This window comes from Triticum urartu, chromosome 2A (assembly GCF_056163025.1).
Source record: "Triticum urartu cultivar PI428250 chromosome 2A, HENAU_Tu73, whole genome shotgun sequence".
Lineage (NCBI taxonomy): Eukaryota > Viridiplantae > Streptophyta > Magnoliopsida > Poales > Poaceae > Triticum > Triticum urartu.
In genome coordinates this window covers 668463415-668487431 of record NC_141874.1, presented here as the reverse complement: position 1 = coordinate 668487431, position 24017 = coordinate 668463415, and the positions used below count along the sequence as shown (strand labels likewise).

The following is a 24017-nucleotide window of genomic DNA, read 5'->3' as shown; positions in this document are numbered from 1 at the left end:
GGCATAGTTCCGGTTCTTTCCTTATTTTTTCTGTTTTGTTTCTTTCTGTAGGTTTTTTTGTTTTGGTTCTTTTTTTTGGAGTTTTTCATTTATTTATTTTTCGGTTTTTTATTATAAAATGATTAGTGTTTTCAAAAAATCAGAATTTCAAACAAGTTCATTCATTATTATAAAAATGTCCAATATGTATTTTAAAAATATTTTTCATGTATTAGAAAATGTTCATCCTTTATTATAAAATGTTCAATATTTATTTAAAAAATCAAAATATATTTAAAAATTTTAGATTCACCATATATTAAAAAATGTTCAGTTTGCATTTAAAAATGCTCATTGTATATTAAAAAATGTTCATGTATACTAAAAAGATGTTTGAAATTTTTAGTTTTTTGTTCAAAACTTTCAAAAAATGAATGGAAATTGCAAAATTCGTTCTCTCATTGTTCAAAAAGTTTGTATTTTAATATGAAAAATCAACTAAAAAACTAGAAAAAAATAATTGCTACAATAGATCTACTAGTTACAGTGGCATCTCGTTGTTAGGCTGGCCCACTTGGTGATGCCTTGTGCAAAAGGTTAACTACTAAACACCAATGGGCATACAATAGAATCACCCCGAAACAGACGTTGGGTGTGTCCGTGTGTCGTATCCAAAGCTGGCCACGGCCCATCGTGGGCTAAACGTGCCTGTCACGGTATAGCCCAACATGGCACATATAGTATACGAGACGGAGGGAGCAACTATTAGATGGCCTCGAGGAGGACAAACACTCTATATAAGCCTACCCTAGCGTCCGGCTATGGGTTCGAAACCATTGTAATCTCATACTTATAAGCAAGAACACCTTTTAGAGAGACATGACTAGGGTTGTTACCTTCAGCGTCGAGGGGTCTGAACCTATATACGTCTTTCATCCCTCATTGCTTCTCGATAGATCAAGCTCCTTTCTCTTACCTCTCTTAATGTCATCCTATTTCACATCATGATAGTTAGAGTAAGACTGTTCAAATTCACTATCATGTGCTCTGAAACATGTGTGACTTATGCTAAAGGTATATGTTAGACACAATTGAGGTTGAACCACAAGAATATGTAGGTCACGATTGCAATGCACGAGCTCTTTTGCTAGTCCAATCTAAAATCAAACGACTAATGTAAAAGATTTACTCTAATAGTTATACTCCCTCAAGAATTTGATAAAAGTCATTTGAATCAATGAGGCCCTCGGGGTATTTCCTTAGCGTTTGCTAACATTATAGTTCTACAGTGCTCGGTTATCATTTGAGAAAGGTATGGAATAAACCTTCAATTTATACCCTCAATCTATATCAAACCTTGATCTCAAAATCCCTGAAATTGACATCACGTGCTCTCTAATCCCGGTCTATCCCAATTGATTTATGCTAAGTGCTCCTTTGGTGCACCGCGAAAAGGATGATCTCAGACAGGGTCCCACACTGCTCTCAATGACTATACAGGTCCACGTGTCATACTCGTCTTCCTCCTTCACACACCCTCCCTCTCTCTCTCTCTCTCACACACACACACACACTTGCTCTCTCTCATGTAACAGATCCAACCCTCTCCCTTTGTCGTGGTCGTTGACGTTGTGCTCCTCTTGTCTTTCCCCGCCATGCTCCTTCTTGAGCTCCTCCTCTAGTTCGTCTGGCGTCGTGGTCACTGACTCCCTTGATTCCCTGCAATTTTTTGGTAGCAGTACTAGTTTAAGTCCGTACCATGTCTCAGCGTAGGCCGCCAAATAGAAGCAAGTGACATAACTCATCACACACAACTACTGATACCTTGCATGCACTTGGATTTCATCCATCGCGTCAAGATGGCTGGTGGTCATCCGCGAAAAAAAGATGGCAGGTGGTCGGTAGAAACCTCCTGCGTGGCATCTTCACTTGGCAGCACCTGCACAACAGTCTCGCCACCGATGGTGCGGGTTGGGGGCGCCCACGATGACGAAGTTGATAACCTCTGCACACCGGTTGCTCCTGCGTGGCCGAGGTCATGGAGATGAATAGATGGCGTGTAAGCCCCACGCAGTGAACGTGACAAGTGTGTGATTCCCTCCGGGGTTTGTCTTTTTCCCGCCGCGACAAATAAGTATCTAGTAGAAATCAACCCGGGATAGACCCGGATTAGAAAGTATATGGTGCTAATTTCAGGGATTTCAAGTTCAAGGGTTTGATTTAGACTGGGAGCACGAATTCAGGGTTTATTTCAGACTTTCTCTTATCATTTCGATTTTTTTTCTCTTTTTTAAAAACTGAAAACTGATTTCGACGTTTATTGGGCCGTCGCCTCGGGCAGCCGGTCGCCGGCTGCGAGTCAAACGAGCCGCGCTGGCGCGAATATTCCAGCGACACGAGCGGCAGCGTCGCCGCCGTCTCGCTCGCTCCGCGGCTGGGGTCGGGTCCCGTCACGGGCTTCCACGTGGACCACGGAATATTCCCCGCACACGTCGACACGCGCATGCGCAGACGGAAGGAAGCTGGCGCTTGCGTGCCCCCGCAGCCACGGCCCGGCCCGACGCGCCGCTCGGAATCATGTTTTTTTTTTTTGAACGGAGGAATCATGTTATTCCTGACCAAAAGAATCGTCCTCTTCTTTTTGCCACCACTCCCACTGTACGCTGATACGGCGCTGCAGTGTCAGTTCTCCAGATGCACCGATTAACCACGGACGAGGACGAGGGCGACTGTCTCAGATGTTCCGTCGGTGAAGGTTCTCTTCTCCAGCCAGGAACAAAACGCAAAGGCGCGCGCAGAAAGGAAATCGATCCGTTGGCCTGCCGATCCAGGTCGGCATTGCGTTGCGTTGCATCGATCGTGCATGCGTAGTGGCTGTCGCCTTCTCTCGATGAATTTCGGAGCCACCCCGGAGCACCGCCTGTTCGGTTGGCATCGATCAGCGCGAATCTGAGAACAAAGGATAAGCCGCGAGATTCGCTTTTCACGTAGCTTTCCCATTTTGGCCGCGGCAGGTCGCTGGCCTAGCGTAACATCCTTTGCCAACGAATCTCGAGTAGGCGTCCGTCAGGTCAATAGGCCACACTACGACGAGTGGCGAGGGGCATCTTCGATGCTCACCCTCAAACCCATGTTATCTGTTTGGATCGTGCGATTCAGTGTTTTGCCATCTAACACGGTTCCGCATCCGTGCACTGGCTGGTCTAGACGTTCATTTTTTCGCAAATCGGGAAGGGGGGTGGGGGTGCGGACATCTTCGCCGCTGCCATGCACGTGTCCGACACCTCGGACCCACCTAAAATCCTCTCCCGCCTCTTTCGCGCTTTCTCTCGAACGGATGCGTCGCTCCCTGCGCCGCATTCATGCCGGCCGAGGATAGGGCGGCAAGGCAGGAGCGGCCGCCGCTTCGCGTTCGTCAAGTCGGACAAGGCGCTAGCGTGGGTCCGTGACGACCCCGACCTGACAGTAGCCTGGGTTCTTGACCAGTCCGTCACCACCGTGGAGAGGGCTGACCTCCGTTGTCGTCGCCTCGACGGGAAGCTCGTTAGCGAGGAATGGTAGCCAAGCGACACCTTCGCTAATGCCGCCGCCAGGGCACCGCGACCTGGGCTCTCGACCATTCCGTCACCATTGTGGAGAGGTCCGACCTTCGTCCCCGTCGTCTCGACGAGGAGCTCATTGGCGAGGAATGGTCGCCAAGCGACACGCCCACCAATGCCGTCAGGGCCAAGGCCGCCGCTAGGGCACCGCGGCCTAGGTTGGCATTGGTCGCGACGGTCGTCCACACGGCACAGGAGAAAGCGGAATGGCTCCTCCATGAGTGCCTGGCGGCGGCTGGGCAAGGCGGTTGCGGCCTCGCGCCCTACGGCCGTTGGAATGATGACGACGATGGCATAGAGGGCGAAGGCGGCGCAGCCGGCAAGGCGGCCACGTGTACAAGGTCGTCGTCCGCTACAAGTTAGTCTCTTTTAGTTTTCAGTTGATCGGTTGAAATATCGTTCATTTTATGTAAATTATCTTCAAACTATGCTGAAATCTGTCATGTTTGATAAGATCTGCCTGATTTATTCAATTTTATTTTGAAATGTGTGCATATATGGTTAGATAGTCGACTCGAGCATCACTTTTTTCCGGACTGATTTTCACCCGTCCGCGGACGGACACGGTGTCCTATCCAGGGATCAACGTCGGAGATGCCATGGGTGGTGAGCGGTGACAGATGCTATGGGATGTGCTACCTACGACAACGAGGCATGTGTGCAGCGTCACACACTACGTACGTAGGACGTACGCAGCCACAGTTGGTTACCGTCGGCGGCGTCGTGCTGGATCGACCGTCACAGTTGGTTGGGCGTGGCGTGTCGCCGTCGCCGAGATGCCCGGCGTCGTCGACCGGCTTGTCGTCTTGTTTCTTGTGGCGTCTGCGTGCGCTGCACCCACCAGCCACAGCCGGGCCGAGCAGATTCCGTTCCGCGCACAGACACATGACATGATGCCTTGCACCCCCTCCCCGCGCCACCATCTCCGCTACCTCCTCTCGTCGTCTTGCTCTCCGGATCGAACATCTCTCCCCCTCTCGTCTCCTTGTCCTCGCGTAGGCTTCACACTTGCGCAACGTATCTTTTCTCCCAGCACCACCACCTCAGTCAGCAAGATCGCGTTATATGCTGGTAAGGAGGAGCTCATCTTGCTTGATCTTGCGAGCACAGGGGAGCAGCCGATCGGGTCTGAGATGTTTGAAGGGATGGAGGGGATGAGCTACGGCGGCGGCGGTGGTGCTGGTGCTGGTGCTGGTGCCGGTGCTGCGGCGCTGTCGTCGCGGGACCCCAAGCAGCGGCTGCGGTGGACGCCGGACCTCCACGACCGCTTCGTGCACGCCGTCGCCAGGCTCGGCGGCCCCGACAGTGAGTAGTCTTCTTCGTTTGCTCCTCCTTCCCCCTGCCCGTCAGTCGTCACGCCACAGTGCAACGCCGGCGATCATGTGCCTGATTCATCAGCTCACTATCACTTTAGCTTCTTTGAGCATCAGCTTAACTATACTGATTATTATTGTTGCCTGCCAACAGAGGCGACGCCCAAGGCAGTGCTGAGGCTGATGGCCATGAAGGGCCTCACTCTGTACCACCTGAAAAGCCACCTTCAGGTTTGTTGTTCAACAACTCTGCTGTCTGCTCCACTCCTGCTCTTCGCTCATATCTCTTCTCTTCTCTTCCCTTTTGCAGTCCAGTCCAGTGTAGTACACTACCACTCACGAATTAACACAGCGATGTTTGTTTTATCTTGTCAGAAATACAGGCTGGGAAAGCACACCAAGAAATCAACAGACCTGGAACTAGCCAACAATGGAGGTACACACATATAGTACCTTGCAACTGCTACAGCCAACGCCAAAATGCAGTCAAGCCAACGTTTCCCCTTCTAAACTCCAAGCTTGCCATCTTTGTTTTTACCAGAGTTTACCTCGCAAGACATCAGCTTCCAAATCGGTGCGCCTCTTGCTGTTCCTGCTGGACGCGACACCGCAAGGTAACTGGCTAGAGATTCCTCCTCTCCCTCTGAACATATCTGAGAGCAAAATACCTGTTTTTTCTTTTGTCTACTGGGAGAGATTAAAAATATACGTACTAGTCAATAGCGAGTAACAGTATTTTACGAGCTTATCTCGAAGATGCGCGCCACCCCGCTGCATTCTGCTTAGTCAACTAAAAGACATCGTGTGCTAGAGCCAACTTCTCAGAGATCATCAGGAATCTGGAAATGGAGCATTATTGTTTTTGCCTGCATGGGACTGTAAAAGTATGGATAGAACAAACTCAAACCAGGAATTGGTACTAGATAGTCAAGTATGACTGAGAAGTGAGATCTGATTAGTATGTATAGAGTACATGTTAACAACAAGTGTCACCTTTTCTTAGATGGAAAAAAACCCTTCCAAAAGTATATATGCAAAGTTCCTTATATAGAGGCACATAGATGGAACCCTACTGATTATTTACTGCCATGTGTCTTCTATGTGATCTTTTTCTTCAGTTGAGACTATATGATGATTTAACTAACCATTTTTAAAACATTTCTTATGTGAATCAGAGAAATGCCGCTCGAGGATACCCTCAGGTACCAAATTCAGGTCCAAAGAGAACTGTGCGAACAGCTTGAGGTTAGACAAGTTCTGCATCACTGCTTATACTCCCAGACTCTGTACCAGGCGTAGGTTAAAAATGCTTATATATATGTGCGATCAGGTGCAGAAGAAGCTGCAGATGCGAATAGAGGCTCAAGGGAGGTATTTAAAGGAAATACTAGAGAAAGCTCAGGAAAACATTTCCTTTGATGCAAATGGATCTGCTGGCCTAGAAAATACCAGATCACAGCTCACGGACTTTAACCTGGCTCTTCCGGGCTTGTCGGAGAATGGAACACAGGTGTATGAAGAAAGCAGTGAACAGTTGGTGAAAGATATGTCTGACGACAATCTTCATGATAATAATTTGGATTTCCAGCTCTACCGTGTACGAAGTCAGGAGGCTAAGAGTGTCAAATGCACCCCGAAAACTGAGGACCTGCTCCTATTAGACTTGAATATAAAAGGAGGATATGACCTGTCTTCGAGAGGAATGCAAGGGTGAGTTAAAATCTGAAGATTAACCAGCAGAGGAAATAGAGATATATTTCAGCAAGCTGACAGTTTTTGGGAGTTTCACTGTTTGCTATTAGAATTTGTTTCCCTGTGGCAGTGCTTAGGGTGCTTGGTCACAAGTTTGACTTGCTCTGTGATAATGCTAAATTTGCTGAAGAAATTCATGAACGCTTGAAGCCTGTAGTGTATGCATATGTTATGTAGAGTGAAATGAGAAATCATGTAACAGTCAAATATCAAGATGTATGTATATTTTAAATTGTCCTTTATTTACCACACATTGCATAATTTGATGTGCACAGAGGCGCATAAGATGTTCCACTTTTTGCTTTTATCTGGTAGGGTAAGCAGAATTAACCACCTGACACTAGTGTCCTTGGAAGAGGACAAGGAACATAAGATTTGTGAGACATCTAAACTGACCCATTTGGATTCAGTATTCAGATAACTCATGGTTAAAGCAAACATATGCAAAAGGATGCATTATTCACTTTACCATCTTGGGGTTTACTCTTGAATTTTCACTTTCCACATTTTGAGACGACCAGGAAACTAGCAATGAATGTGAAGCTTACCACAGCCACAGATCCAACCACAAGTAGAAAAGCGTATATCTGGCTTGGAAGATAAAGTTTCTCCTGAATACCCTTCAACCCTCTGTCGATCACCACCGGTGCTAAAGCAGCTGCAAGCAACTCGGAACGGCCTCGTGACATTGTTACCGGCCCACATTAGGATAACTATCTGACACATGAGAAAACAGAGGAGGATCAGTCTTGGGTGTCTGACTGTTTAACATTGCACACAAAACAGAGAAACATGCTCCATATTTGCTGTTCTCAAAAAGTTATTCTTGAATAAGCAGTGCAGTAGTATAAGATGTTGCTCTAGAAAATGTCGAGTACAAACAAACAGTTAATTAGAATTGACAAGCAGGAAAATTAACATCCAAGATTTTACAAGCAGAGGTGGAGGCTTCATTTTCACATCCTCGCATTCCAGTATCTGATTGAAAGTTCTGAGTTCAGGCACACATGAACAGTCAACAACAGTGTAGGGATTCAGAACTTAGCAACTTCAGTGTAGGGGTTCGGAGATCGGGGTGTTCAGGTTCTAGTGTAGCCACCTGCGGGTCAGGGTGTGGGTTCTCGGCGGCAGACGTGCAGGCGGCACAGGCGAATCTGCGCCCTGCGGCGGTCACCGGTGTCAATTTGTGTAAGCGTCTCTACCCTCATACAGAGGGCCGCGTGGTGTATATATTGACGGGGAGAGACCCATCTCTCATAGGTTACAACCGAAGAGATTTTACGGGAGGGATATCAAGAGATAAGAAAGACCAAGACCAACAAGACAGAGTCCTACTCCTGTTACAGCTCCTTGGTGCACAAGGCAGCCTCAAGACGTGACATGTTACATGTTTAACACCTTCCCTTAATCATAACTTAGCTAAGTTAAGATTACGCTTGAACTCCTCAAACTGTCTTGTAGGCAAAGCCTTTGTGAAACCCTCAGCAGCCTGACCCTTTGAGTGTATAAAGCGAATTTCCAATTCTTTGTTGGCAACTCTTTCTCGAACAAAATAAAAATCAATTTCAATATGTTTTGTCCTTGCATGAAAAACAGGGTTAGCAGACAAAAATGTGGCACCAAGATTATCATACTAGAGGCAAGGAGTTTGTGTCATTAGTAGAAAAAGGGTCAAACGTGAAGCACATTAGTGCCGGTTTGAATTTGAGCCGGCACTAATGTGTACATTAGTGTCGGTTCCAACGGCTAGTCGGGCTGCTCTCGTTAGTACCGGTTCGTGGCGAACCTTTAGCACCGGTTCGTGCCACGAACCGGTACTAAAGTGAGTGGTGGCAGGATGTTGTCAGTCCGGGGCCCCTCCAGCACCTTTAGTACCGGGTCGTATCACGAACCGGTACTAAAGGTCGTCCTACATAGACCCTTCGTCCACCCGAGCTCGCTCTGTTCTTCCCCTTTCCCCTCTCCTCTCTGTTCTTTCCCCTCTTCCTCTCAAGCTCATCACACATTTTGCCCAAGATTTGAAGGCCCCCATCCATTCAAATGGTCACAAAGGTTAGCAACTCTTTCCTTTCATCTCTCATTGCTAGATTAGCTCGTGCAATGCTTTATATAGTGATTGATTTTTGAGTTTAGTAATTTGGGAGGAATTATATATATGTGCTAGTATTTGATTTATATGCAATTTGAGGTCAAAAATAACACTTAGTTTTGCATATGTAGGTGTGGTTTACTTAGTACCTTCTAAATCTCCGTCGTAACCACCGTCGATCGCTCGCAACGTCCCGTCGCCGGCACCACCTTGTGGTGAGCCTCTTGTTCATGAAGTTTTATATAAAAAAAATGATGTTTGTGTGATTTGGATATATAGTTACTCGTATAATTATCTTACCCATACGTTGTTTGTTATGCATAGTGCCATGGTTTTGATATCCGTCCCCGTCGGCCCTCGTCCGGGTTATGATTCGGATGTGGTATATTCTTTTTTAAAACTATCCATTGCATTTCGTGTTTATGAAAAATTATGCCCATCAAGTTGACATAGATATTTGTATGTAGGAGGTAGTTGAACCTGAAATTCCAACCGACCCTATTGTCGAGAGGTTAAATTTAGTTGAAAGAGAAAACGAGGATTTGAAGGAAAAATTGAAAAGAATTGAGGGGGAGAAGATGGAATTGGAGTTGCATGTTGCCGATGTCGTCGATGATCACAAGATTAAGATGGAGAAAATACGCTTGAAGATTAGAAAGATTAGAAAATATGCCATTCATAGTGAGGCTTGGTATCATTATGCTGTTAGATCAATTGTTACCTTAGTTGCGATCTTGATCGCATTTGTTGTTGCATTTAAATTCTTTAGCTAGAGAGTTATTTGTTTGTTGCATTGAAGTGTTGTATGCTCTTTATGTATGAACTTTATGTATGAACTTTATGTATTGTATTAATTTGATGTTTTCGGTGCTGTGTATTGAAGATGAGCCGGCAATGGATGTACGATGACCGATGCTCTCCCGAGTTCATTAATGGCGTGCGTACTTTTCTGCTTGCGGCTGAGGCAAACAAGCGAGCGGATGGTTTTATGCATTGTCCATGTGCTGGCTGTAAGAATGGTCGCAATTACTCTACGTCAAGAACCATTCACGTCCACCTGTTTGAGTCCGGTTTCATGCCCCACTATAATGTTTGGACCAAGCATGGAGAAAGAGGGGTTATGATGGAAGACAATGAAGAAGAAGAGGACGACGACAACTATCCTGGCCATGGGTTCCCTGAATACGATGATACAACAATGAGGGAAGAAGCTGAGCCGGTAATGCGGGAAGAAGCTGAGCCGGCAATGTGGGAAGAAGCTGAAGAAGAGGCATCGGATGAGCCCGTTGATGATCTAGGTCGGGCCATTGCCGATGCAAAGAGAAACTGCGCAAGTGATTTGGAGAAGAAGAAGTTGCAGCGCATGTTAGAGGATCACAAAAAATTGTTGTACCCGAATTACGAAGGTGACAAGAAAAAGTTGGGCACCACACTGGAATTGCTGCAATGGAAGGCAGAGAATGGTGTATCTGACAAGGGATTTGTAAAGTTGCTGGTAATGATAAAGGATATGCTTCCAAAGGACAACGAATTGCCCGAGAGTACGTACCAAGCAAAGAAGGCTGTCTGCCCTCTAGGGTTAGAGGTACCGAAGATACATGCATGCCCTAATGATTGCATCCTCTACCGCCGTGAGTACGAGGATTTGAATGCTTGCCCGGTATGTGGTGCATTGCGCTATAAGATCAGCCGCGATGACCCTGGTGATGTCGAGGGCGAGCGCCCCAGGAAGAAGATTCTTGCCAAGGTGATGTGGTATGCTCCTATAATACCACGGTTGAAACGTTTGTTCCAAAACAAAGAGCATGCCAAGGCGATGCGATGGCACAGAGAAGACCGTAAGAAAGACGGAAAGTTGAGAGTACCCACTGACGGGTCGCAGTGGAGAAAAATCGAAAGAAAGTACGGGAAGGAGTTTGCAGATGACGCAAGGAACGTATGGTTTGGTCTAAGCACTGATGACATTAATCCTTTTGGGGAGCAGAGCAGCAACCATAGCACCTGCCCTGTGACTCTATGTTTGTATAACCTTCCTCCTTGGTTGTGCATGAAGCAGAAGTTCATTATGATGTCAGTGCTCATCCAAGGCCCTAAGCAACCCGGCAATGACATTGATGTGTACCTAAGGCCATTAGTTGAAGAACTCTTAAAACTGTGGAATGGAACAGGTGTACGTGCGTGGGATGAGCACATGGGGGAATAATTTGACCTAAAGGCGTTGCTGTTCGTGACCATCAATGATTGGCCTGCTCTCAGTAACCTTTCAGGACAGACAAACAAGGGATACCGCGCATGCACGCACTGTTTGGACGATACCGACAGTATATATTTGGCTAATTGTAAGAAGAATGTGTACCTGGGACATCGTCGATTTCTTCCGAGCAGGCATCCCGTAAGAAAGAAAGGCAAGCATTTCAAAGGTGAGGCGGATCACCGGACGAAGCCTCGCCACCGTACTGGTGCTGATGTACATGATATGGTCAAGGATTTGAAGGTGGTTTTTGGAAAGGGTCCTGGTGGACAACCTGTTCCGAATGACGCTGACGGACGTGCACCCATGTGGAACAAGAAATCTATATTTTGGGACCCGCCCTATTGGAAAGACCTAGAGGTCCGCTCCGCAATCGACGTGATGCACGTGACGAAGATGTGTGACCCTGCTTGGCTTCTTGGGCGTGTATGGGAAGACAAAAGATACACCTGAGGCACGGGAGGGCCAGCAACATATGCACGGAAAAGACGGCATACATCAGGGTCATGCAAGCTACGCTCTTACCAAAGAAGAGAAGGAAATCTTCTTTGAATGCCTGCTTAGTATTAAGGTACCATCTGGCTTCTCGTCGAATATAAAGGGAATAATAAACATGGCAGAGAAAAAGTTTCAGAACCTAAAGTCTCATGACTGTCACGTGATTATGACGCAACTGCTTCCGGTTGCATTGAGGGGGCTTCTACCGGAAAACGTTCGATTAGCCATTGTGAAGCTATGTGCATTTCTCAATGCAATCTCTCAGAAGGTAATCGATCCAGAAATCATACCAAGGTTAGAAAATGATTTGGTACAATGTCTTGTCAGTTTCGAGTTGGTGTTCCCACCATCCTTCTTCAACATCATGACGCACGTCCTAGTTCACCTATGCGAAGAGATTAACGTTTTGGGTCCTGTATTTCTACACAATATGTTCCCCTTTGAGAGGTTCATAGGAGTCTGAAAGTGCGTTATATCGACTAGAGGGGCGGTGAATAGGCGATTTTTAAGAAAGTCTTCAAAACGTGGAAGTTATGAAGACAAACAGTAGAAATATGCCTATTACTATGCAGCGGAAGGTAGACTACACTAGGCAAGCCATGGTCAAGTATTCAATAGAGTGAAAGCACAATGACAAATAGCTGTAGTGTAGTAGGGATCAGGTAGGAAGATATTGTGAAGCCAAACAGAACACACAGTCACTCAGTGAAGACAAAAGATAGAGCAAATATGCAATGACTTCACAACGAGTAACAGTAAGTAAAGAGAAGTGAAGATGAAACCAGTGACTCGTTGAAGACAATGATTTGTTGGACCAGTTCCAGTTGCTGTGACAACTGTACGTCTGGTTGGAGCGGCTAGGCATTTAAACCTTAGGACACACAGTCCCTGACACCCAGTCCTGAACACGCAGCTCAGGACACCTAGTCCTCACCGTATTCTCCTTGAGCTAAGGTCACACAGACCTCGCCCAATCACTCTGGTAAGTCTTCAAGGTAGACTCCCAAACCTTCACAGACTTCGTTCACCGGCAATCCACAATGTCTCTTGGATGCTCAGAACGCGACGCCTAACCGGCTGGAGGATGCACAGTCCTCAAGTGTAATAAGTCTTCAGATCACTCAGACAAGAAGACTTAAGTGATGCCCAATTCTCTCTGGCTCTGGGTGGTTAGGGCTTTATCCTCGCAAGGTATTCTCTCTCAAAGGCTTCGAGGTGGGTTGCTCTCAAACGACAAAAGCCGTGCACTGAATCTGAGCAGCCAACTGTTTATGGTTGTAGGGGGTGGGCTATTTATAGCCACTAGGCAACCCGACCCGATTTGTCCGAAATGACCCTGGGTCACTAAGGAACTGACACGTGTTCCAACGGTCAGATTTCAAACCCACACGGCAACTTTACTTGGGCTACAAGCAAAGCTGACTTGTCCGACTCTGGACAAGATTTGCTCTCATAGTCTTCACTTGAAGACATAGGTTTTTAATTAGGCATCACTTCAGTCATTCTGACTGGTTCTCTTGGACCCCACTTAACAGTACGGTGGTTCCTATGACTCAACACAAATGATAAAGAACTACGAAAGATCTAAGTCTTCGAGCTCCATAGGCTTCATGTGGTGTCTTCTCTTGTCACAGTCTTCAATGTGAATATCTTCATATACCACCATTGACTTCAATGTCTTCATACATTTTTAGGGGTCATCTCTGGTAGGAAAACCGAATCAGTGAGGGACTTCTACCTGTGTTATCCTGCAATTCTCACAAACACATTAGTCCCTCAACTAGGTTTGTCGTCAATACTCCAAAACCAACAAGGGGTGGCACTAGATGCACTTACAATCTCCCCCTTTTTGGTGATTGATGACAAACTAGTTGAAGTTTTCAACGGGGAATATAATCTGTGAAATTGTAAAGGATAAGGAATTGTCTTCATAAGTTGCAAGGGCTCCCCCTGAAGATGTGCATATAAGTAATTTGCTTTTGGAATGCAAATGCACATGGCAGGTTGTACTTGTGGAGATCCACTTCAACTTATGATGACAATCCACTATGCATGTAAAAGTATATGAAGATAATGTCATGCATAATGGAAAATGGACGTCTGCAGAATGATCTAAGTGCGGAATTTATCTTCGCAAAACAAGGTGGCAAACAAGTAGCAGACGACCATCGAGTTTAAGTGTTACAACTCAAAGAACCAAATGTAGAAAAACGAGAGTTGTAAGCACGAAGCAAAATATAGCAAAATATAAAGCACCCGCCCATATGGACCTGCTTGAAGACTATCAACCCCATATGCTTCTCCCCCTTTTGTCAGTAAGGACCAAAAAGGTTTGAAGATATAGAGTTTCTACTCGTTCCCATGAGCAGCAGGGTCGTTGGTGGTGTTTGGCGGTGCTGAAGAAGGTGGTGGTGAGGTAGCATTGTCTTCATCCTCGATAATTTTGGCAGTCACTGTGGCAGCAGATGAAGAGAACTCAGAGTCTTCAAGGGATGGAGTTCCTCGCAGCACAGCCCTTCGAGGAGGTGTGGAGTCAAACTTGAATCACTCTGTGAAGCCATCCTCTTGAAGATCAGCTTCAGAACACATCATCGTGAGTCCTTTCCATGTGCGTCGACAGGTTTCATGGGCAACGAAAGCATTCTTGGTGGCAAGATTTCGAATGCGATTGACATCCACCAAGAGGCTTTTCATCCGTCGCTTCAGCCAGTCATGATGCCGATCCTGTTTCTGATGAAGAGCCACAAGAAGTTCTCGGTCGTTGAGAACGCGAGAGCGCTTCTTGGGTCTTGGAGCAGTTGTGCTGTCAGTGGCTTCAGTGGAAGCAGGGCGTGGTGCACGTGTAGTGCCAGCCAAAGGATACACCCGAGAGACCGGTTCAACTCCTTCAATGTTTTGAGTGAAGCTCTGGTGTTCTGCATTCTGAAGATTCGAGGTTGCTTGGCAGGCTCAGGATAGATGGCTTCAGCAGAGGCATCCACATCAGGCAAGAAGATCCAATGGTTGCGGGCTGAGGGCTGATACGAGATAGCAAAGTGAAGTTTGATCAGCCGCATTACCCAAGGGGCATAGAACTTCAAACCAAACAGATCAGAGCCTGATGCAGCAAGTTGGCGTATGAAGAAGTCCTGTGCATTGAAGCATTTGCCATGAAGGATATAGAATATCAAAGTCTTCATTGCACCCTCAATCTTGGCATTTGGAGAGTGTCCTTTAATGGGCCAGAGAGTCCGCTGGATGATGTGATAGATGGTTCTTGGCAGATACTCAAGGTCTTCAACGAAGAACGCTGTGGGATAAGCAGCATCTTGGGGCAATGGCTTCATCATGCTGAGCATCTGACTCATATCAGGTTCAGGCCTCTGAAAGATGCTCTCAATAGCTTCTATATGCAGCTGACAGCCTTGCTCGAAGAGATCGCCAGGAGTGGGCAAGCCAGTGAGCTCAATGATGTCAAATGCATTGGCTTCGTGATGAACATTGCCGGTCATCCACTCCAGGACCCAAGTCTTCAGATCTCTGTTGTACCCACGGATGTGGAGTGTGGCATAGAATTGGAGCAGCAACTCCTCATTCCAATGCTCTTGATCAGTTATGAATGGCAGCAGTCCAACTTGCTTGAAGCAATCCAAAGCTTCTTCTAGGCAGGGCAGACCAGCTATAGCTTCAACGTCAAAGGCGCTTGTGTGGGAAGATGCGACCTTGGTTGTACAATATGCATGAGTAATAGCTTCGCCGAGGATAGCTCCAGAACCGATCTGATGAAATCCTTTCCCTCGAGTAGGGGTTCTTGGAGCTATTGAAGAATGTATTGTCTGCCCTGAAGCCATGGACGTTGAAGGAGCCAGGTGCAGATGCAGGACCTGGGAACCTTGGCAGTCTTGGGATTGGCTTCTGTACCTGAGGCCTGTGCTCAACGTGATAGTCGAACTGGGGACCGGCAGCAGACTCAGGAACAGAAGTGTCAGGATCAGTGGCTTCGCTTTCTTCTGATGCTTTTGGTGGGGAGGGCTCCACATTAGCTTCATTGTTAGTTGTGGCAGCCTCATCCTCCACTTGACGAGCTGGAGGGTCGGACACAAGCATGTTCTCCGTAAGAACTGCTTCTTGGAGAGACGGGGGGACTTGTGGTACTTCTTCGTCTTCGGCTGATGCAGCCGGAATGTCTTCAGCAGAGACTTGAGGCCTTGGACCTTTGCGAAGCCTGCGCAACGCGGGCGACGCCTGTGGAGTTTGAGTGGGCTGGGCCTCATTGTCTTCTTCCTCTTGTGGGCGATCCGCCCATGAAGCATCCTATGCAATTGGCGTCAGTGGACGACCAATGCTGATGAGTTCGCTGTGTTCAAACTGAGGAAGGACTGCATCATCTTCTACATTGTCATGTTGACCAATGTCTTCAGCAGTGAAGGGATCAGCTGCTGGAGTGTCTTCAGCTTCAGGAGCCTCTGTGGAAGCAGGCTCATTGACAGTCAGTTGGCGTTCAGCTTCAGGATAGACCATAGAAATGGGTTCAACCATCAAGGGCTCTGTGGGAGCAATCCGATCTTTCTTGGTCTTCCTCTTCTTCTTAGAGGGGGCAGTTGCAGATGCTTCAGGATATTTTCTCTCCTTGCTTCAGCCTCAGAAGTCCTGGTCTTCTTGAGCTCTGAAGCTGTTGACCGGCTCTTTGGCTTCGAGCCAGTCATTGCAGTTGGGAAGGCAATCGGAACTTCGTCTTGCCGTGGTGCGTCGGGTTCAGCCATAGCAGGCTTCTTCTTCTTCTTCGCGGCCATCCTGGGGTCGATGCCAGGACGCCCAAGTGCCTTGCGTTTTTCAGCCTCATTATAGGCTTGCACACATCTGTCAGCCAGAGTCTTCATGCGCTCACGCGAACCCTGAGCTTCGGCGCGTTTCTTCAGAAAGTTTTCCTTGAGCTCGTGCATCATGATCTTGAAGTTCTTCACTTCTTGCACGCTGATCTTGGCCATATGCTTCTTGAACTGTGCTTTTTCATAGTCAATCTTCTGCTCAGTTCAACAATGCGCTGGGCGATGGCTAGTTCTGAAGCAATGGCTCCTTGGAAGGCGACACTGAGGCCAATGGGTAGCTGCAGATCATCAAAGCTGATGTTTGGCATGTCAAACCACTCGTCAATGAAGTTGTGGATGATGGTGACGTCAAAGAGCGGCAGATCATTGAAGATTTCTGCTTCTTCTTTGCTCTTGATGAGTTGCTCAAGAGCGTCATCTGCTAGATCTTCGTCACTTGACAGATCAATGTCATCATTGCGCAGAATGGCAGCAACAGTGAGCTCTTGGCCAGTGTGAGGTAGAGGCATGTTGGCCTTCTGTGGCTTTGAGATGCGTGATAAGTCTTCAGACTGCACACTGTCTTCAGGAGGTGCAGTTGCCAGTGGCTTCGCCCTTGAAATTTTGGGTGAAGGGGCAGGCTTTGAAGCTTTAGGCTTCTTCATCTTCTTTGGCTTCAGCACTGCAGGAGCTTCTTCTGATTCAGAGTCAGCTGGAGGCTCATTCACTGCAGTCCCTTGAACTAAGATGCGGGTGATGAGGCCTTCAAGGTTGGCGTAAGGACCGATGACATTGGGTTTTGCCTCTCGTGTGCCATCTGCCCTTGGTGCTGAGGGACCAGGGTTGAAGTCTAACCCAAATTTCTTCTTGTTCTGCTTTGCTGAGTTTTGGGCAAACTGAAAGTTGCACTTGAACAGATTGTCGTCACGACACCAGAGTAGTGACGACGGATGTGCATCATCAGGCTGTGGCCCACGGACCATGCATGGATAGAAGCCTTGGGCAATGGCTTCATCTCTGGACCTGGGTAGAAGGTTCTTGTATAGGATGTCTCCCCACGGTCTTTTGATGGCACTTTTCTCAGCGTACTCTTGGGTTACGAAGCGGTATTTGAACCATTGTTCTGCCCAATATCGTCGAATCCATTGGATTCGGGTCTTGCGCTGACTGTAATCCTCTTCAGGATCTGTCTTGTACATTTCTGCGAGTTCATCTGGCAGATCTCTGGATGTTCCGCCACGACGCTGTCTGCCCCCCTTCCTTGCTGCTTTCTCTGAAGCCATAAAGTTTAACTTGAAAGGCTTCAAGACGTTCAAAGGCTTCAAAGGCTTTCTCTTGCTGGACCAACAGGAACTGGCTTCAGGAGAATTTATGTGATGCTGTAAGAATTCTGCAAATGAATGCAGACTATGAGAACCAAAGGATTCTCCCACGGACATGTACCTGTGACAGCATTAAGGTGCGAGGGAAGGGGAAGAGTTCATATGCATTCTCAGAAGATTTTGAAGATAAATCAGTTTAGAAGACATTGACCTCATCGTGCGAAGACATTCACTCATAGGTAAGAAGTTGGTTCCAGATTTGTACGAATCCACAGATCAGTACAAGTGAGGAATCTAACTACTTTGTGAAGCACAAGTGAATATACTAGGCATGTTATGAGATGCAGTATGAGGGAGATCTAACTTGTGTGAACAGAAACTGCTTGTGGTAGAAAGTGATAAATCCATAGGATCAACAGTGCTGTAAAAGGGAGTTTTATTTACCACACCAAGAACTGCTAGACGAAGTGGGAGATGAGGCCGAGCAGTTCAATCTTCCGTGCCCTAACTTGGTGACGGAGGACACCTACGGCGACGGCGGAGAGGACGATGTCCGCGATCGGCGTGAAGACGGCGTCGGAGAGGTTGCGGCAGCGAAGCGCTTCGTTGCCGGCGTCGTCGAGGGCTAGCGGTGGCGCTAGGGTTCGTGCGAGGGTGGAAGAAGAGATAATGACCGCTGTGAGTGTGTATTTATAGGTACAGGGGCGGCACTGCATTAGTACACAGGTGCCCCTGGCGATTTGCATCTGAGGAACACATGGCCATCATGCGGAATTTTGGGGTTTGTTCCACGTCCCACGCACGCCTGGATTGTCGGGTGGTCGTTCCTACTTCTCCGGTTTTGATGTGGAGGAATGAGCATTGAAAACGGACTTAATGGTTATCTCTATATCTTCTGCTGACAAGGACGCAGAGAAGACATTCGACAGTTTCAATAGAATGCATATGATTTGGAGAGATAGAATTTGAGATAGAAAGCATAGAGAGGTTAGGGTCCGATCACATTCACTTAGTTCAAAAGATTCAAACAAGAAGACATAGCTATAAGTGAATGCTGTAGAGGACAGAACACTAGTATATATATATCTATATAATTAACATAGTGAAGATAATCATGAAGACATGTTGAGATTGAAGCCAAACCAAATGTGAAGACATTGCAAGGTAACGCCATGAGTGAAACACTTCAAAATAGAACGTTTGGTGGTGGCGTTACCCACCGTATAGGAAGTATTAGACCCAGACTCGGCGCACAATTATCGTGGTGCTCCGAAGTCAAATTCCACATTAATGTATTCACACTTAGAATGTATGTCTTCATTGATTGAAGATATACGTTACTTCGTGTGTTGCACATCTAAGTCATCAATATGCATAAGTGTTAGGATGTGTGCCTGATCACATGACATTTGAGGATTCCAGGATATTTAGCTCACACCGTAACTTGCAAAATCTCTTCTCATCCAAGGGCTTGGTGAAGATATCTGCCAATTGCTCTTCAGTGTTGACGTGTATGATATCAATATCTTCCTTCACAACATGATCTCTGAGAAAGTGATGACGAATTTCTATGTGCTTTGTCTTCGAGTGCTGAACTGGGTTGTTGGCAATCTTGATGGCGCTTTCGTTGTCGCAGTAAAGTGGCACTTGCTTCAGATGAATGCCATAGTCCTTGAGAGTTTGCTTCATCCACAGAAGCTGAGCGCAGCAAGATCCAGCAGCAATGTATTCAGATTCAGCAGTGGAGAGGGATACACAGTTCTGCTTCTTTGAAGACCAACATACAAGTGATCGTCCCAGAAAGTGACATGTGCCTGATGTAGACTTTCGATCAACCTTGTCACCAGCATAATCAGCATCCGAGAATCCAACCAGATCAAACTCTGAGCCCTTTGGATACCATAGTCCTAGAGTTGGGGTGTGAGCCAAATATCGAAGAATTCGCTTCACAGCTAAGTGATGCGACTCCTTTGGTGCCGCTTGAAATCGAGCACACATGCAAACACTAAGCATAATATCTGGCCTAGATGCACATAAATAAAGCAAAGAACCAATCATGGAGCGGTATACCTTTTGATCGAACTCTTTACCATTGTCGTTGGAACCCAGATGATGTTTGGCTGGCATTGGTGTTGTGAAGCCTTTGCAGTCTTGCATACCAAACTTCTTCAGGCACTCTTTGAGATACTTCTCTTGAGATATGAAGATGCCGCTGTGTTGTTGTTGTATTTGTAGACCGAGGAAGAACTTCAGCTCCCCCATCATGGACATCTGATATTGCTCTTGCATCATGTATCCAAACTCTTCACTGTACTTCTGATTGGTGCAGCCGAAGATAATGTCATCCACATATATTTGGCACACAAACAGTTCACCATCATATGTCTTCGTGAAGAGAGTGGGGTCTAGGGAACCAGGTATGAAGCCTTTGCTCTTCAGGAAATATTTGAGTGTGTCATACCAGGCCCGAGGGGCTTGTTTGAGGCCATACAGTGCCTTTTTGAGCTTGTATACCATGTCAGGATGTTTTGGATCTTCAAAGCCAGGCGGTTGTGCAACATACACTTCTTCTTCAATCTTGCCATTGAGAAAGGCACTCTTCACATCCATTTGATATAGAAGTATGTTATGATGATTTGCATAGGCTAGCAGTATACGTATGGCTTCAAGTCTAGCCACAGGAGCAAATGTTTCATCGAAGTCAATGCCTTCCACTTGAGTATATCTTTGAGCAACGAGACGAGCTTTGTTTCTGACAGCTTGACCATGCTCATCTTGCTTGTTGCGGCATATCCATTTGGTGCCTATTATATTGTGCTTCCGTGGATCAGGGCGCTTAACCAGTTCCCATACATTATTCAGTTCAAACTGTTGAAACTCTTCTTGCATAGCTTGAATCCATTCAGGTTCCATGAAGGCTTCGTCAACTTTCTTGGGTTCTGTAATTGAGACGAATGCGAAGTGCCCACAAAAATTTGCTAGCTGAGTTGCCCTTGAACGAGTGAGTGGACCAGGTGCATTGATGCTGTCAATTATTCTCTCAATCTGCACTTCATTGGCAACACGAGGATGTACAGGGCGAAGACTTTGCTCTTGCTGATCTGTGTTGTTGTTGGGAGGAATGTCTTCAGGCTGAGCATTGTCTTCATGTGGATCAGGTGCTGAGATGATAAGTTCTTCTTCAGGATGAGCTTCAGAAGGTATAATCTCTCCAGTTCCCATTAGCTTGATTGATTCACTAGATGGAACTTCATCTAGCACATTTGGCAGTTGCTCTCTTTGTGAACCATTGTCTCATCGAACCGCACATCCAGTGTTTCAACCACTTTGCAATGAAAGAGATTGAAGACTCTGTAGGAGTGCGAATCCTTTCCATATCCAAGCATAAAACCCTCATGTGCTTTTGGTGCAAACTTTGAGGTGTGATGAGGGTCCTTGATCCAGCACCTTGCGCCAAATACCCTGAAGTAATTGACATTTGGCTTCTTGCCAGTTAGGAGTTCATAAGATGTCTTGTTCAGAAGCTTGTGAAGATAAACACGATTGATTGTATGGCATGCAGTGTCAATGGCTTCAGGCCAGAATTTTCTTGGAGTCTTGTATTCATCTAGCATCGTTCTGGCCATCTCAATGAGTGTTCTGTTCTTGCGTTCGACGATGCCATTCTGCTGTGGCGTGTATGGGGCTGAGAATTCATGTGTGATGCCCAAGGTATCAAGATATGTATCAAGTCCAGTGTTCTTGAATTCAGTGCCATTGTCACTTCTGATGTGCTTTATCTTGGCGCCGTAATTGTTCATAGCTCGATTGGCGAAGCGTCTGAAGACATCCTGCACTTCAGTATTGTAAAGGATTATGTGCACCCAAGTATATCTAGAGTAATCATCAACAATGACAAAGCCATAGAGGCAAGCAGTAGTGGTAAAAGTTGAGTAGTGAGTGGGACCAAAAAGATCCATGTGAAGTAGTTCAAAGGGTCGAGTAGTGGTCATGATTGTCTTCGAGGGATGTTTGACCCTCGTCATCTTCCCTGCTTCACAGGCACCGCATAAGTGATCTTTCTTGAACTTGATGCCTTCGATGCCTATGACATGCTTCTTCTTCGCAAGGGTGTGGAGGTTCCTCATGCCAGCATGCCCAAGCCTCTGATGCCAAAGCCAGCATTCTGAAGCTTTTGCTAGAAGACATACTGCAAGCTGCGGCCCTGCTGAGAAATCTACCACGTACAAATCATCTTTCCGATACCCTTCAAACACTAGAGACTTGTCAGATTCCATTAGTACCAGGCAACGATATTTTCCAAATATTACGATCATGTTCAAATCGCAAAGCATTGAGACAGACATTAAGTTGATGCCAAGGGATTCAACAAGCATGACTTTATCCATGTGTTGATCCCTTGAGATTGCAACTCTACCTAGACCCAATACCTTACTTTTACCAGTGTCAGCAAATGTGATGTGGCTCTTGTCGGATGGACGTAAGGTTGAGTCCATAAGAAGGCTTCTCTTGCCAGTCATGTGATTTGTACACCCACTGTCAATAATCCATTCTGAAGACGCTGGTGTCGTACCCTACATTGCAGTTAGGGGGATAGGCTTCACGAAGAGAATTGTGAAGCAAAAACATTTGACGAGCCAGTGGGTTATGAAAGCTTAGATCCATGTTAGGACTAATAGGGATAGTAGCATGCGATTCAGGAACGAAGTACATAGTGATGCCATTCGGGCATTTGATCTTGTGCCCTACAAGATGTTTAAGGTCCCCAGCAATATCGTCAGAAGATTTTGGTTTTCTGCTGGAGACCTTTCCCCGCAAAAGAGAGTTAAGCTTTCTTAGCCACCCACATCTTCAAGGGTGGCTTAGAAGCAATAAGTCTAAGTGCAGCATCTGAGAATTTTGGCTTTGGAGCCCTAGAAAACAGTCTAGCAGGCGGACAATAGTACTCATAAGAATAGGCAGAATAGTTCTTGGTCATATGAACATGGCGGTTTGATGAACCGCTCTCATATTCACGTGCCTGAGTATTGTTTCCCTGCAAAACATTTGTGTTAGTGCGACTCAGGTGAGTCCTCTGTCTGTATGAAGCCTTTGGACCGTATGAAGCCTTTGGTCTGAGGTTTGTCTTCTTCATGTGAGGTGTTATGAAGACATTCACAGGAAGATTTTCCAGACACCTTTTTGGAACCCAGATCTTCTTCATAGGCAGTCCATTCCTGCAGTTAGTACCAATGTACCTGGCAAACACTTCACCATTCTGATTCTTAAACAGTACATAGTTTGCATCAAAGGATTCATCAATGATAATGGGGTTAGCACAAGTGAAGCCAGATAGATTGGATGGATCTGCTGAAGGTTCCTTTGCAGCAACCCACTTGGTTTTGGGGTACTGCTCAGGTTTCCAGTAAGAGCCATCTGCATTCATTTTCCTTACGAACCCAACACCCTCTTTCCTAGGGTTTCGGTTCAGAATCTGCTTCTTGAGGACATCACATAATGTCTGATGCCCTTTAAGACTTTTGTACATCCCTGTTTCAAGCAATGTCTTCAACCTAGCATTCTCATCAGCAATAGCGGTGGTATCCTCAGCAGAGGGGTTAGTTACCACATCAACAGTTGAAGATATTGCAACAGCAGTAGCAGTGGAACATTCAGCAACAGAAGTAGCATTATCACGCTCAATGCATTTAAGACATGGTGGTTCAAATCCTTCCTAAGCGGAACTGATCTGTTTGGCGCGAAGTGACTCGTTTTCCTTTTGAAGATCTTCATGAGCCGCTCTCAATTTCTCAAGATCTTGCTTCCTTTGAAGATAATCATAGGAAAGCTTTTCATGAGTTGTTGAGAGAGTATCATGACGACTTTCAAGTTCCTGATACTTAACGTGAAGATTTTTTATGTCTTCAATTAAGGATTCAGATCGAGTCATTTCAGCACCCAACAAATCATCGCTTCTGTCTAATAGTTTTTGAATATGTTCCATAGCTTTCTGTTGTTCAGTTGCAATTTTAGCAAGTGTTTTGTAGCTGGGTTTTGAACCACAATCAGAGTCATCGTCACTGGATGTTTGATAGTGAGTAGTGCATGTGTTTACCTTGGCACCGCGTGCCATGAAGCAGTAGGTAGGAGCAGAGTAGTCCTTGTCATCTGCATCGGTGTCGGTGATGAAGTCATTGTCTTCAGTGTTGAAGATGGACTTGGCGACGTATGCTGTAGCCAGACTTGCAATGCCAGAATCAGACTCCTCCTCAGACTCCACCTCTGCCTCCTCAGAAGCGGACTCCTCCTCTGAATCCATTTCCTTGCCAACAAACGCACGTGCCTTGCCAGATGAGCTCTTCTTGTGTGATGAAGACTTTGAGGAAGACTTGGAAGAAGACTTTGAGTATTTCTTCTTCTTCTTGTCATCAGAGTCATATTCCTTGCT

General features: G+C 46.3%; 1 protein-coding gene across 1 annotated transcript; it reads left to right on the top strand.

Annotated features, from left to right (window-relative positions):
* The first annotated feature begins 4436 nt into the window (after positions 1–4436).
* On the top strand, positions 4437–6889 carry LOC125539593 (myb family transcription factor PHL11). Its single transcript, XM_048703086.2, has 6 exons — positions 4437–4883; positions 5046–5122; positions 5267–5327; positions 5433–5505; positions 6067–6136; positions 6222–6889. The coding sequence occupies exons 1-6, from the start codon at positions 4469–4471 to the stop codon at positions 6603–6605; spliced, it is 1080 nt and encodes a 359-aa protein (XP_048559043.1). The 5' UTR covers positions 4437–4468; the 3' UTR covers positions 6606–6889.
* The last annotated feature ends 17128 nt before the right edge of the window (positions 6890–24017 follow it).